We start from the raw sequence: 13,926 nt of genomic DNA on the forward strand, positions 1-13,926 counted from the left end.
CCATGGGTCCTCAGTTTATAGAGGTTACATGCCTTTCCCACAGATGATACAGTACAGTACAGGGCATGTCAAAAGGCCTTTGATTCTAAATCTAGGGCTTTTTCCACTCTAGTCTCCCAAACCCACATTATGAAATATAAAAGTCTTATTATTCCTATTATTTGTTACCCTCAATTGTTATTAATAGTGTTGTGTGCCCATAGCTTAGCCCTTAGACTCGCTGATATTTCTTACTTTTTCCTTGTTGACTTTTTTCATGGCCCACTTGAGATCTGTTTCCTTGTGTGTGACTTCAATGACCACTCCAAAGCTCCCTTGTCCTAGTTTTCTTCCAAAAGAATATATTTGCTGGAGGAAAAGAACATCTTGTTGAAATCTCTGTCCAACGGTGGATATTGGAAATCTCAGATATTCACAGTGACTGAACTTACTAAAAAATTAAGCAATATCACTGATAGGAACCATGTTCTGAGGACTGTTTGTCTTCTGGAAACAGCTTCATCAGAGATTAACTTTACACCCAGGGGTGTGTGTGTGTGTGTGTGTGTGTGTGTGTGTGTGTGTGTGTGTGTGTGTGTATTGTGTATGTATATATTTATATATACACAATACACCCACATATATATGGAGAACTAGTCTTAAATTATCAGATCAATTGGTCAATAACATTTATTAATGTTTAGTAATGAATAATTGATATGTCTATTATGTACAAGACATTGTCCAAGCACTAGAAATACAAAAAGAAGCAAAAATCAGCCCTGGTTTCAAGGAGTTTACCATTTAATGGGGGAGAAAATAAACAAACAAATATGTAAAGAAAAGTAATTAAAAGACAAAAGGTACTGGGAAATGCTTCTTGTAGAAGACAGGATTTTATTTGGGATTTAAAGGAAGCCATGGAAGCCAGTAGATGGAGATAAGGAGGGAGATTATGCTAGGAATATGGGGACAGCCAGAGAAAATTCCTTTCTTGTTCAAGTAAAAGCAGAGAAGCCAATGTCACTGGATTGAAGAATACATGACTGGGAGGAGAGAATGGGATGAGAGGAGAAAAAGGAATAAGGTACGAGAAAGGTAGTGATGTATGGGGTTATGTTATGAATGGCTTTGAATATCAAACAAAGAATTTTTTATTAGATGCTAAAAGTAACAGGGAACCATTGTAGTTTACTGCTTAGGAGTTTAGGATAGTCCTATGTGAAAGATTTTGAGGACTACATAAAAAAATGCATAGAGAGAAAAAATAAGATAATTGATCATAGCTGCAAAACTAGAAGGATCTTTAGAGATTATCTAATCCAGAATTTTCATTTTACAGAAATTGAATTTTACAGAAGAAATTGAGATCCAAGGAGGCTAAGATAACTTACTCAAGGTCACATAGGTAATAAGTGTCCCAAAATATTCTGACTTTTACTTGAGAACTCTCTCTGAATAACCAAAAAGAAGAGATGAGTTGTAACTTGCACTAACTGAGAGAATAATGAAGAGGCCAGATCCATTTAATACTGCCACAAATTTATGGCCTGACCTTAGTGGATCCATTATTTCTGAACATGCATGCATTTTGTTCCTTTTAAATAATTTCAATAAAACACTTGTGATTTGTATTGTGTAATCATGGGATAGGAGGGAAGAAAGGAACAAAAGCAAAACTGGGATTTTTCAAAGGATGATGGTATTAGCAAAAGATGTAAATACATTTTAATTATAATACATCTTGGAACCCAAGAAGGCAAGTTGATTCAGGGACCAGGAAGGTCAGAAAGTTTAGTACTAAAAAGAAGTTTTTCAGGGATAAGAGAAAGGCTAAAAATAGTGAAAAGCAAAAGTCCCAAGCAAAGGTAAATATGACTTTTTGGCTCTGAGTGGGAGGGGAAAAATGACTATGGGTCAATAAGAAAAAAAAAATAAGTAATACAATCCTTCACAACTAGTATGTTCTTAAAAATCAGCACTTCAAAACTATATTTCTCAGGGTGGCTAGGTGATAACAGTGAATAGAGCACCTACCCTGGAGAAGGAAAGACCTGAGTTCAAATCTAGTCTCAGATACTTGATACTGTGTGATTTTGGACAAAGTGCTTAACCCCATTGCCTTACAAAACAAAACAAAAAACTATATTCTACAGACTATTGTGCTCCACACCATACATGTTTGGTGAAGAAATTTAAGAAATTCCCCCTCTAAAATATGAAGTACAAAAAAAAAATCAAAAATACTTATTAAATGAGATGCCCCAAAAGTTTTATCTCATAGGGTTGTTGTGATAAAAGTAACCCTATCTATAAACATTAATTAAGCACCTGTTATATAAAACATCAGCGGAGTTCTGGAAATTAAAAAAATGATAAATGATCTTAAGAGTGAGATTATATTTATAGGGGAGGAGATCAGTAAATATAATTTTGCAAGGGAGCAAAATGCATTAATAACTTAGTGGGATCAGGAAGGCTTTCTCTAGAAGATGACATATAAACTGAGAGGGTATACCAGACATGGGATCAACTTATGTAGAGGTATGGCAAACATAGGATGAATATATTCCTTCACACCTCCATTCTAGTTAAATTGGATTGTTACCCATTATTTCATCTTTTATACCCATAGCCCAATTCCTGGCTCAATGAATATGTATTAACTCCATGTCAAATATATATATATATATATATATATATATATATATATACACATATATATATGTATGTGTGTATATATGTATGTGTGTGTGTATACATATATATATATATATATATATATGTATATTGGCATGGATTAATTATATCCTTAACTCTGCTTTTAAAATCACCAATTTACTCAAATCAGATGGTACTTCCTCCACTGAGGAAGAAAACTGTGAAGTCAATAATTGGAATGATTATGGTGCCTTCAACAGATAAAGAGGAATTTGAGAAGAAGAGGACTTAAGGGAAAAGACAATGATTCTATTTAATTAATGTTAAATCTGAAATACTTCCAGATAGCTCTATTTAATACATGTTCAGTCTGAAACACTTCCAGATAGATCCACAGGAATACCACATTTCAGGAATTCATATGAGAGAGCTGGATACAGTATTTGAAATAGGACAAAGTATCATTTCACAGAATCCACAAAACACTAGCAGAGAAGTAACCCAATGTATAGCTTATACGCTTAAAATAGTCAACAAGTAACAGAGAGGTTTACTAGGAAAGAAAGAATTTTGCAAATTACTAGACAGAGGTTCTTCAATATATCAAGGAAAAGAATTATGAGCAATAGAGGGAGTAATTATAAATGACAAGAAATGAAAGAAAGGGGGGCAGGAAGAAATATTAGATTGAAAAGTTTAAGAAGTCAATCTAGAAGTCAGGAAGTCAGCCTTTTTTTTGCTCTACAACTCTAAGAATATTTTTTTCAGCAGAACAGAAGAATTCAATCATTCCTACTAAGGAAATTAGAAGTGACAAGTGATTTTGATATGCAAATTCATCAAAGAAACTTAAGAAACCTAAAAAATCTATTTTGGAAAAAAAGAACTAGAATGAAACAATGTTTACATGATTAATAGAGACAAGTTTATTGTCTCTTAGCAGCTTTGCTGTGTCTGAGGAGACTGAGAGAATGCAGGGAGAGCATGATACATGAAAGTCATGAAAAAGATCAGATAAAGCCATCTTGGTGGGAAAAAGTGGTGAGAATAGAGCACCACAGACAAAGTTCATCTGAACAAAAAGGAGGGAAGACAAAAGCAAAGCAAAAGTTTGATATATTCTTAACTGAGTTGGTCAAAGGAGATGTTTAAAAAAAAGAACAGTAAAGGAGAATAAAGAAATATGGGTTAGGTTGGATAAGGTGAGGAATAAGTATCTGAGCAGACAGGTAGAACAGGTTATTTTAAGCAAAACAAGCATCACTTTGTATTCTGAAAAAAAAAGTGAGTATGGAGGATGAGGTTGGGCAGAGGAGGGTTCTATGTGTATGTGAAAGATAGCTAAGGGAATCAAACAAAACTGACTACAGATACTTAAGGCTTATTTTAAGACAAAGAAGTTTAACAAGACTAGAGGGGAAAACAACCTTAACAATTATGGCCCTGAATAGTAATGGTCTAGATTTATTCCCCAAATGGAAGAGATTTACAGAATGGTTTAGAAAATAGAACACAACAATCTGTTGCATACAAACATGTAAATCTAAATTTAAAACAAATGCTCATACAGAGTTAAAATTAGAGGTTGGAATAAAATTTATTATGCTCAGGATAATGCAAAACTTCAGGAACCCTGAACATGATTTCAGATATAGGAAAAAATAGATCCTTTTTTAAGTGGAATAAACAGGAAAATATTATGCATAAATGTGTCACAGATAAAATAATAAGAACATTAAATGTCTTCAGTGAATGCTATAGCTAAGTATATTAATGCTAATTGAAATGCAAAAATACAAATAGTAAAACAAAATTGTATAAGTTATATCAGCATTATGCTTTCAAAACTTGCTAAATACATATTAATATAGATGTATATAAATATATATATATATAATATCAAAAAATTAGAAGAAAGTTATAGATCTAAATAGAATGTTAGAAAAATTGGATTGGATGTAACCAGAGTGATTATTGGATAAAAATATTATTTTCATTTCACAGGATACAGTTACAAAAATTTATAATAAGCAAGAACATAAAGAATTCGTAAATGAATGTGGAAAAGTAAAAATATTGAACACATCCTTTATAGACCATAATGCAATACAAAGTGTCATCAATAAGGAAATATGAACAGTAGATACAGACCTATATGAAGAGTAAGTAATACTTTCCTAGATGATAAGTGAAAAAGAAAATAACTAAAATTAAAAACAAAAACATTGTTGAGTTCCTTGAACAAAAGGAAAGAATTTTTGAATAAGCTAGTGAATAGGTTAAACCACTAAGTAATTTAGTTTTTAAAAAGAGAAAGAAAACCCAAATTGACAAAATTTTTAAAAACTGAAAATATGAAATTCAAAACAAATCAAGGAAATAAAGAAAATTACCAGAAAGTACTGTATTTAGGAGGACTTCTGTCTGGAGGTAGGCAGATCATTTTGCTCCTATCTACTCTAGCAAAATCCAAAAAATTAAACCAGACTAGATAACTATTAAGAAATCCAATGAAAAATTATAGTAAGTTACTTGCTCTACCCTAGAACTGCACAAAAAGCTGGCCTAAAGACAAGAGCAATATGAAAGAGGTTTAGCAGGACCCAATGATTGCAATGGGAAACAAGATACCAGTTCCTAGCATAAGAGAAGGGCTAGAGATATATGAAGTCTGAAGGATTCTTTGTCCAGAGGCAGTAAAAGTAGAGAATCTTATGAGAAGGGGGAAGGATAAAAGGGTCAACCTCAAAGAACAGAAATGACCAGTGCCAGCATGGCAGTAATCAGAATGTGATGGCCCAAGTCTCCAAAGTCCCTAAAACTCAATACTAAGACAACACAGAGGCCCTGAAAATACAACACTTTGAACATCGAAGTGGAGAAGGGTCCAACCTTGGGAGTGGAGGTCAATATAGGAACCCAGGAAATTCCGACCAAGATCAAGTGAGGCTGGCCACCCCATCCAAAAGTTCATCAAAGAACAGGCCTGATTCTTACAGTTCAAGCATTACATCTGTAGAAATGAATACACTTAGGTGGGTAATCTTCTATCACTACAGAGAATTATTGTGGATCCAGAGATATACCCCCAAAATTCAACCTCAGAGAAAGTAATACCATGATAAAAGCAGGGACTTATAAAAAAATGGACTAAATGAATATCTAGAAGAAATAAAGCAAGAGATAAAATAAGAAATTAAATCTCTAGGGAAAGAATAAATTCCTTAGAATAGAAAGTGATAAATCTTAACCAAATAATGGACTCCCTGAAAATTAGACAGACCAAGCAGAAATTAATGATTCTTAGTGATAGCAAGAAATATTAGAACAAAATCAAAAGGTTGAAAAAAGAAGAAATATAACATCTGGCATTTAAAAAACAACTAACCTGTAAAACAGATGGAGAGGTAATTTAATAATCATTGAACTCCATGAAAACTATGATCCAAAAAATCTGGTTAATATACATTTCAAGAAATCATAAGTGAAAATTATCCACTTCTATTTGAACCAGGAGACAATGAGGAGGATGATAAGAAGAGAAAACATCTACCAAAAAAACCTTTCTAATCCTTTAGAGGAAGTCAAAAGAGAAATAAGAAAGACAAAGAACTATAAGCTAAAGAGGTGCTTTGGATTATCTTTTAGACAAAAAGAGAAAAGCTAAAAAAATTGTGGCATATGAATATAAATATTATTACAGCTTAAGAAATGATGAAATAGATGATTTCAGAGAAATCCTAGGTAATAAATAAATAAAATCTTTCTTTAAAAAAAAAGGAATCCTAGGTAGTATGAACTGACAAAGAATGAGGTGAATAGAACCAGTAGAACCAAGGACAGTAACACTATAAAGAAAAATAATTTTGAAAAACTTAAGAACTTTGATCAACACAAGGACTAAACATATCTCAATAGGATATGATGAAGGATATTCCTTCTTGACATGGAGGTGATGGATGTAAGGTTCAAAGAGAGAATATATATTTTTAGACAAGAATCCATGTGGATTCATTCTAGTTGACTATGTTTAAATATTTCAGGTTTTTTGTTTTATGTTTTGTTTTGAGGTAAATGGAATTAAGTGACTTGCCCAGAGTCACACAGCTAGTACGTGTCATGTATCTGAGATCAGATTTGAACTCAGGTTCTCCTGATTCCAGGATAGATGTTCTAACCACTGGACTATCTAGCTGCTCCCTCTTTCAAGGTATTTAAAGGTATTCTGTTTTTCCCTTTCTCCTGTTTACTGAGCAAAAAAAGTTGGGGAAGAGGAAAACATTAGCAATAATGAATTTTTTTTAAAAATAGGACCATTAAAACATTTTAATTCACAAAAGAATAGAGAAAGCTCATAAGGAAGTACAACATATTTTTCAAAGTAAGATGTATAATTTACGATTTTTTTTAAAAAATCAAGGGATATGAAGTGGAAGTTCTATAGTTTCACAAAAAAATCCTTTTATTGTTTTGCTTTGAGTATAGAAATGTTCTTTTCTAAATATCAAACCTGAGAATAAAAAATAAACATAAAAAAGAAAAGAAAAATAGAGCCCTTGTATATGTATGTTTTCCTGGCAATTATCTCTGGATTATCTTAGTTATTGCTTAATCAATAATCTGTGAAAGACAAATAACAATTGTATGTATCCAAAAGTTCTAGACAGTTTTCTTGTAATATTTCTTCCACTATCGTATTCAAATTTTATGATTTGTCATGTTCTTCTAGAAGAACATCTATTATGCTTAAATTATTTCTATATATCCTATCAAGCCCAGTCAATTTGACTTTTATGGAATTCATGTGTTTTTTTAATGCTGATGTCTTTTGCTTCTTTTCTGCCAAATTTTCCTCCACTTTGGAATTTGAATTCCAAATCTATCACAATGCTCTCATTATAGAAAGTTTGTTTCCTTATGGATTTTTAAATCACGTAATTAATTTTTTCTTACTCCAGTATTTATGAAGCTTTTTTAAATTCTGAATTTGACCCAAATTATTTTCTAATTTCTTATAAGAATTTTATTTCTCTTTGTAACCATTTTGAAATTCCTTGCTATTTTCCATGCTATCTAGAAATTCCAACCAATTCTGTTTTTTTCCATCAAGGAATTTTCCATTATAATGTTTGTTCAACATACTTAGATTTCACTTTTGAGGTTTTACTTATTCTTCCATTTAGGGAAAAATCTTCTTTGCTTTAGCTCTCTATGGGTCAGTTTTTTTTTATTTAGGCCTTTTTCTAGATCTTTTGATATTTCAGGTTTTCTTTTATATTTTCCCATCACAAATTCTTTGATTCCTTTCCTTCTCACTGCTGAAAGGACCTCCAAGATTGGACTGCTATGTGGCTGCAGCCTTCCTTACAATGTGGGCAGGCTGGACCTATGCCTCTGCTGGGAGAAAGGACTGGTCCCATCTAGGTTTCCAATTCTCTTTTACCTAGGCTTGATGTTCTATTCCCCTTTAACCCATAGCCCCAAGTGTTGTACCTGTATCTTATACCCTATCCCAGATCTTTTGTCCCTTCTCCTATGAATATCTGTCATTTTTTGAAGGATTTGAGCAGGGTTGCTGCTTTGGGGGAGCTTGTTTGTGCTCATTGATGGCCTTGTGAAATTAGTAATAGAAATAGAAGAGCAGAATGAAAATAGTATTTTCAAGTTCTTTGGAGTTATCTCATGAATTTTTTCCCTAGGGTAGGAAGGATTTATTTTCTTATTTTATGTATCCAGCTACAATTATTTAATAACATGCATAGATCTTTCTTTTGATGCTTTATGGTACCATCCTGGTAATCATGTCATCTCTCTCCCTTTTTCAATGCCATGTGTGTATGTACACACATATATGTTTATGTACATTTTTATGTATGAGTATAAGTAGTTATTCTCATTTTCAGTCATATCTGAATCTATGTAAACCCATTTGGGGTTTTCTTGGCAAAGATACTGGAGTGTTTTGCCATTTCCTTCTCCAGCTCATAAGGAAACTGAAACAAACAGGTTTAAGTGACTTGCCCAGGGTCACACAGCTAATAAGTGTCTGAAACTAGATTTGAACTCAAAAAGAGGAGTCTTCTTGACTCCAGGCCCAGCTCTATCCACTGTACCAGGTAGCTTCCCAGGTGTATAAACACATACTCATATGTGTCTATATATCAAGAATATGCAGACACACACACACACACACACACACACATATATATATATATATAAATAAAATATATAGGGATATATATATGTATATATATATATATATTTTCTGAATGTAATAAAATGCCACATAAAATTCACCTCTTAGAGAGGTGCCAGATACAAGGATTGATACAACTCACAACACTCCCAATGTGACCTGAACCAGATTAAAATATTATTGGGAAATATTTTACAAATAATTAAAAATACAATAAAAATAATGTTAATGTTTATGGTTTTCTAAGTCAATACGCAGTCTGCAGGGATATCTATATATATGGTTTAGTGATTCTTGTTTCTATTTTGAATTTGATACTACTGTTCTATACTAACCTGCTTGATAATATCATCAGCTCACATGGGTTCAATTTTTATTTCTTTACACATGATTTTTTATATCTATTTATCTTATTCTTATCTCCTTCCTGAACTCCAATCTAATATCACCAGCTGCCTATTGGCTACCTCAAAATGGAAGTCCTGAAGACATCTCAAAGTCAAAATTATCTTCCCTACCTCCATCCCCCACCCTCCTTTCTTCCAAATTCCCTTATTCTGCCAAGGGTACCACCATTCTCCCAGACAATCATGCTCATAGTATCAGTGCCAAACACAATTCCTCCCTCACATCTACTCCACAGTTTGTTGCTGCCAAATCATATCATTTCTTTCTTTACAGCATCTTTCATATAAACCCCCTTTCCTCCACTCATATAACCTCTATTCTGGGCATATCCTCTTTATTTTGTATCTATAGTATTTCAATAGCCTTCTGATTGGAATCCCTGACTCAGGTCTCTCCTCACTCCCATCCACCTTCACTCAGCTGCCAAAGTGATCTTAAAGTGCAAACCTCACTCTATCATCCTTCTATTCAATAAACTCTAGTGGCTCCCTATTAACTCCAAGAGCAAATGTAAAATTCCATTTTCTTTTTTAAAGCCCTTTACAACCTGGCCCATTCTTACCTTTCCAGTCTCCTTACCTTTTACTCCCTCCATACACTTCAAAACATAGGAATATTGGCCTTTTTTTCTATTCTTTATGCATAATATCCCATCTCCCAAATCTGTGACTTTTCATCAATGGTCTCTATATGAAAAGTATTTCATTCTTATCACTATCTTTTAAGTTCCTCTAAGACAGCTCAAATCCTATATTCTATAAGAAAACTTCCTCAAGTTTCTGCCCTTACCAATTATCTCCTCACTCCTAGAACGCCTTTCATCTGCAAATATCTTCCATTTACACTGCATGTATTTTGTATGTACTTAGTTGCTGCCATGTTGTCTCCTCCATTAAAATATAATAATATATTTTACTAAATAGAATCCCTCCTTGAGGGCAGGGATCATGTTTTTCTCTTTATTGTATCCCCAGTCCTTAACACAATGTCTGATAGAGAATAAATATTTAACAAATATTTGCTGCCTAACTCATTTTCAGTTTTAAAAATCATTTCTTTTGCTCAATGAATTTTCAAATTGAAAAAGTTATCTAATGAGAATCCTTTCAAAATCATTATTGAAAGACTGTGGAACCTAATGTTTTTTCTCCAGCCTAGAAGAGTCAGAGAACTGTAGAATTTAGAGCTGAAAAGGACTTCAGAGAAAACTAGTCTAGTTCCCTAATTTTATAGAGGAAGAAACTGAAGTCCAAGAATGATTTACCCAAGTTCACATAATTAGTAAATAGCATAGTAAGGATTCAAACCTAGGTCCTGTGAACCATAAATTGAATAGTTTTTCCATTGAGCAACACTGTATAAATATTCTTGGATTTTTATCTTTTTTTCTACCCATACCTATCATTTCATTGATTTAGGGAACCCTTGGTGAGTAGATGCTTTTAAACAATTCAGTTCAGTAACTTCTGCAACTCATAGTCTTAGAAATTATTTAATTATATGAGAAGTTAAATAATTTGTTCAGTCAAAGACACATACCTACACACATAGATATAGATATACACACATGTATATGTATACTTATATCTGTATGGCATAAACCTATATCACATACATGTATGCATGTTTATATGTATAAATGTAGGCATGTAAGTATATTGAGACTTGAACCCAGGTCTTCCAAACTCCTGAGTCAATTCTCTTGTTCATTATGCCATTCTGCCCCTCAGATAAGGACAGAGCATCCTAGGACATTCTGCGGCTGCCAAACAAGTTGTGATTATAATTTCAGAATGAAGAAGAAAAAGTTTGCCATGAATCCTTCAGTACAAAAAGCTGTACTTCCATGGTTCTCAGTTTATCCATTCAATCTATCATCCAAACACAGCTAACTTCCTCTGTGGACACGATTCAATTTCTACACAAGTATTAACTTATTTACCCTTCAATACTGTATGAGCAGAAATAAGTTCAGAGGGAGAAATCTTAGCTTTTTTTAAAAAAAAAGCAAGCTAAACAATGGGTGGGCACAATGGCACAATAAGTTCTGAGTTAAGATGATTTTTTAATTGCATTAAGAAGTTTGGAAGAAATTTAGCTACATTTTATGGAATTTGAAAGTGAGAAGACTCTAGACAGTAATGAATCCAATTCCTTTATTTTATAGAATAGGAACCTGAGAATTATCAAATCTAACTGATTTGGTCAATTAAACATATTTAATTAGTGACAGAGTCAACACTGCACCTTTGTTACCTTTGGCAAGTCACTTACTTGCCTTCTCTGGGTCTCAGTTTTCTCAACAATGAGAAAATTGTACAAATCATCTCTAAGGTCTCAGCCCTAACAGACTATAATATTTTGAACCTAGTTCACCTGACACCACATCCACTATTTTTTCCCCCATAATCCACTCATATTTCTGCTTCCATATGTCTAATTAAATTTGATCCTATAGATGGAAAAATAAAAAAAAGGCTGCTCTTACATTTTCTGGTATGCACCATATCTCAAGGCCCAAAAAGTAGATGAAAGAAAAGCTTGGCCTCACCTTCTCAGCTTATAAGTTATGTGGGTCCAAAAGGTCAACAGGGACAACATTACAAAGTGGAAAGAGCCCTGAGGTTGGAATCAGAAGATGTGGCTCAGACACTTAAGAGCTATGGGACTGACTCCCAGAGTTTTTCCTCTACACAACATTAAATGCAGCCTCTGCACAGACATTAAAGCTATAGATCCCACCAAAAAAAAAAGACAAGAAAGTTTTCAACTATAGACATCATGGAGGATCTTCAGTGAAGGTCTGTCTTTTCAGGGAGAAAATGGGAAGTAAACCCAGCTAGGCAGGAGAGCAGGAAAGTCCATAGGACGTTTTTAGCCATAATGCAAGTCCAGATCCCAGCAGTTAGACAACAGCCAGGTCCCAGCAGGGAGGGTCCCAACCCCAAATGAAGTCTGAACCCTGGGAACACTGGGCAAAATCCAGGACTAGGTTGGTAACAGATAACTGCAGAGGCAGAGCCTGGCTATAAAGGAGGAAACAAACCTCTGCATAGGCAACATCTGAGTGGTATAGGCAACATCTTGGCCAGGGATCAGACCCCAGCTCCAACACAAAAAGCTTGGGTATATACCCTAGGAGCAGAGTTCAAACATTCAAAAATGAGCAAAAAAACCCATAAAAGAATGCCAACCATAGAAAGCTCTCATGCAGATAAAGATGATCCAGTGCCACCTCAGAAGAAGAAAACTGAAAAATTTACTACATGAGAAGTCTCAAAGCAGTCTATGAATTGGACTCAAATCCTAAACTTCATAAAAGAGCTTTAAAAAGAATTTAAAAATCAAAGAAGAGAGAAAGAAGAAAATGAAAAAAAACAAGAGCCATGTAAGAAAATTATGAAAAACTGACTAAAGAAATCAGCTCCTTTAAAAGTTAAAATAACCAACTAGAAAAAGAATCTAACTCTTCAAAAAATAAAATTGACCAACTGGAAAAGGAATGCAACTCATTTAAAACTAACTGGAAGGGGAACGCACCTCAGCAAAAAATAAATAAATAAAATTAACCAACTGGAAAAGGAAACACAAAAGCTATCTGAAGAAAATAAAATTCTAAAAATTAGAACTGGACAAATAGAAATCAATGAATCTATGAGTGCCAGGAATCCATTAAACAAAGTAAACAGGCTGAAAAAATTTGAAAAAAATGTAAAGTACCTATTAGGAAAAGCAAACAACCTGGAAAATAGATCCAGGAGAATTAATTTACCAATTATTGATCTATCAGGAAGCCTAGATCAAAAAAAAGATCCTGAAAAATATATTTTAGGACATTATCAGGGAAAACTGTTCAAATCTGCTAGATCAATAAGACAAAATAGCCACTGAAAGCATACATAGAACTTCGCAAGAAAGAGACCCCAGGATAAAAGCTCCAAGGAATATCAAAACCAAATTCCAAAATTCTCAAATAAAGGAGAAAGTACTGCAAGCAGCCAAAAAAAAACCAATTTAAATACAAAGAAAGCATATTCAGTCATACAGAAGACTTATCAGTTTCAATATTGAAGGATCAGAATGCCTGGAATAGGCTATTTTGGAGGGCAAAGGACCCTGGATTACAATCAAGAATTTACTACCCTGCAAATGTCAAGAAAAGAGATGAATTTTCAATGAAATAGAAGACTTCCAAAATTTTCTGATAAAAAGACTGGAACTTAATAGAGAATTGAATCTCCAGATACATGACTCAAGAGATGAATAAAAAGATAAACAGAAAAGGGAAAAAATAATAGAATAAATGTCAGTCAAGAACATTAAATTGTATACGACTCCATCCAGGAAGATAAAGATAACACTTGTAACTCTTGAGAATTGTATTTCTTTTAGGTTAGTTAAAGGGTTGAATATAGTTGAAGAGATTGTACCTAGAGGATATGGGTATGGTTGGTTCTTGCCCTTTTGCTGAAGAAGATCAAAATGACATCACTATGTTTGAGACAAATTGTAGTTGGTCAGACCAATGCTCTACCACAGTGTTGTGCACAAAGGTGAACTCCTGGGATGTTTACTCTAAACTTATGTGACTCAGTTTCCTTTGACCTACTTTAATTCAGTCTTGCTTATACAGCTCAGCTCTTTCTCTCCCCAAAATTTCCTATGCTGGGCAGTTCTGTGCT

General features: G+C 33.6%; 1 protein-coding gene across 13 annotated transcripts in view; it reads right to left on the minus strand.

The window, feature by feature from the left end:
* The window catches only part of STK33 (serine/threonine kinase 33), a 234,528-nt gene that overhangs the window by 83,432 nt on the left and 137,170 nt on the right, over positions 1–13,926 (minus strand). For 12 of the 13 annotated variants that reach the window (XM_074230242.1, XM_074230240.1, XM_074230247.1 and 9 more), the window contains one exon: positions 235–348. The exons of the other annotated variant lie outside the window; for it this stretch is intronic. In XM_074230242.1, coding sequence (XP_074086343.1) covers positions 235–348 — 114 coding nt within the window. The remainder of the gene's footprint in view (positions 1–234; positions 349–13,926) is intronic. 13 annotated transcript variants of the gene reach the window in all.

The sequence above is a fragment of the Macrotis lagotis genome, chromosome 3 (genome assembly GCF_037893015.1).
Source record: "Macrotis lagotis isolate mMagLag1 chromosome 3, bilby.v1.9.chrom.fasta, whole genome shotgun sequence".
NCBI lineage: Eukaryota > Metazoa > Chordata > Mammalia > Peramelemorphia > Peramelidae > Macrotis > Macrotis lagotis.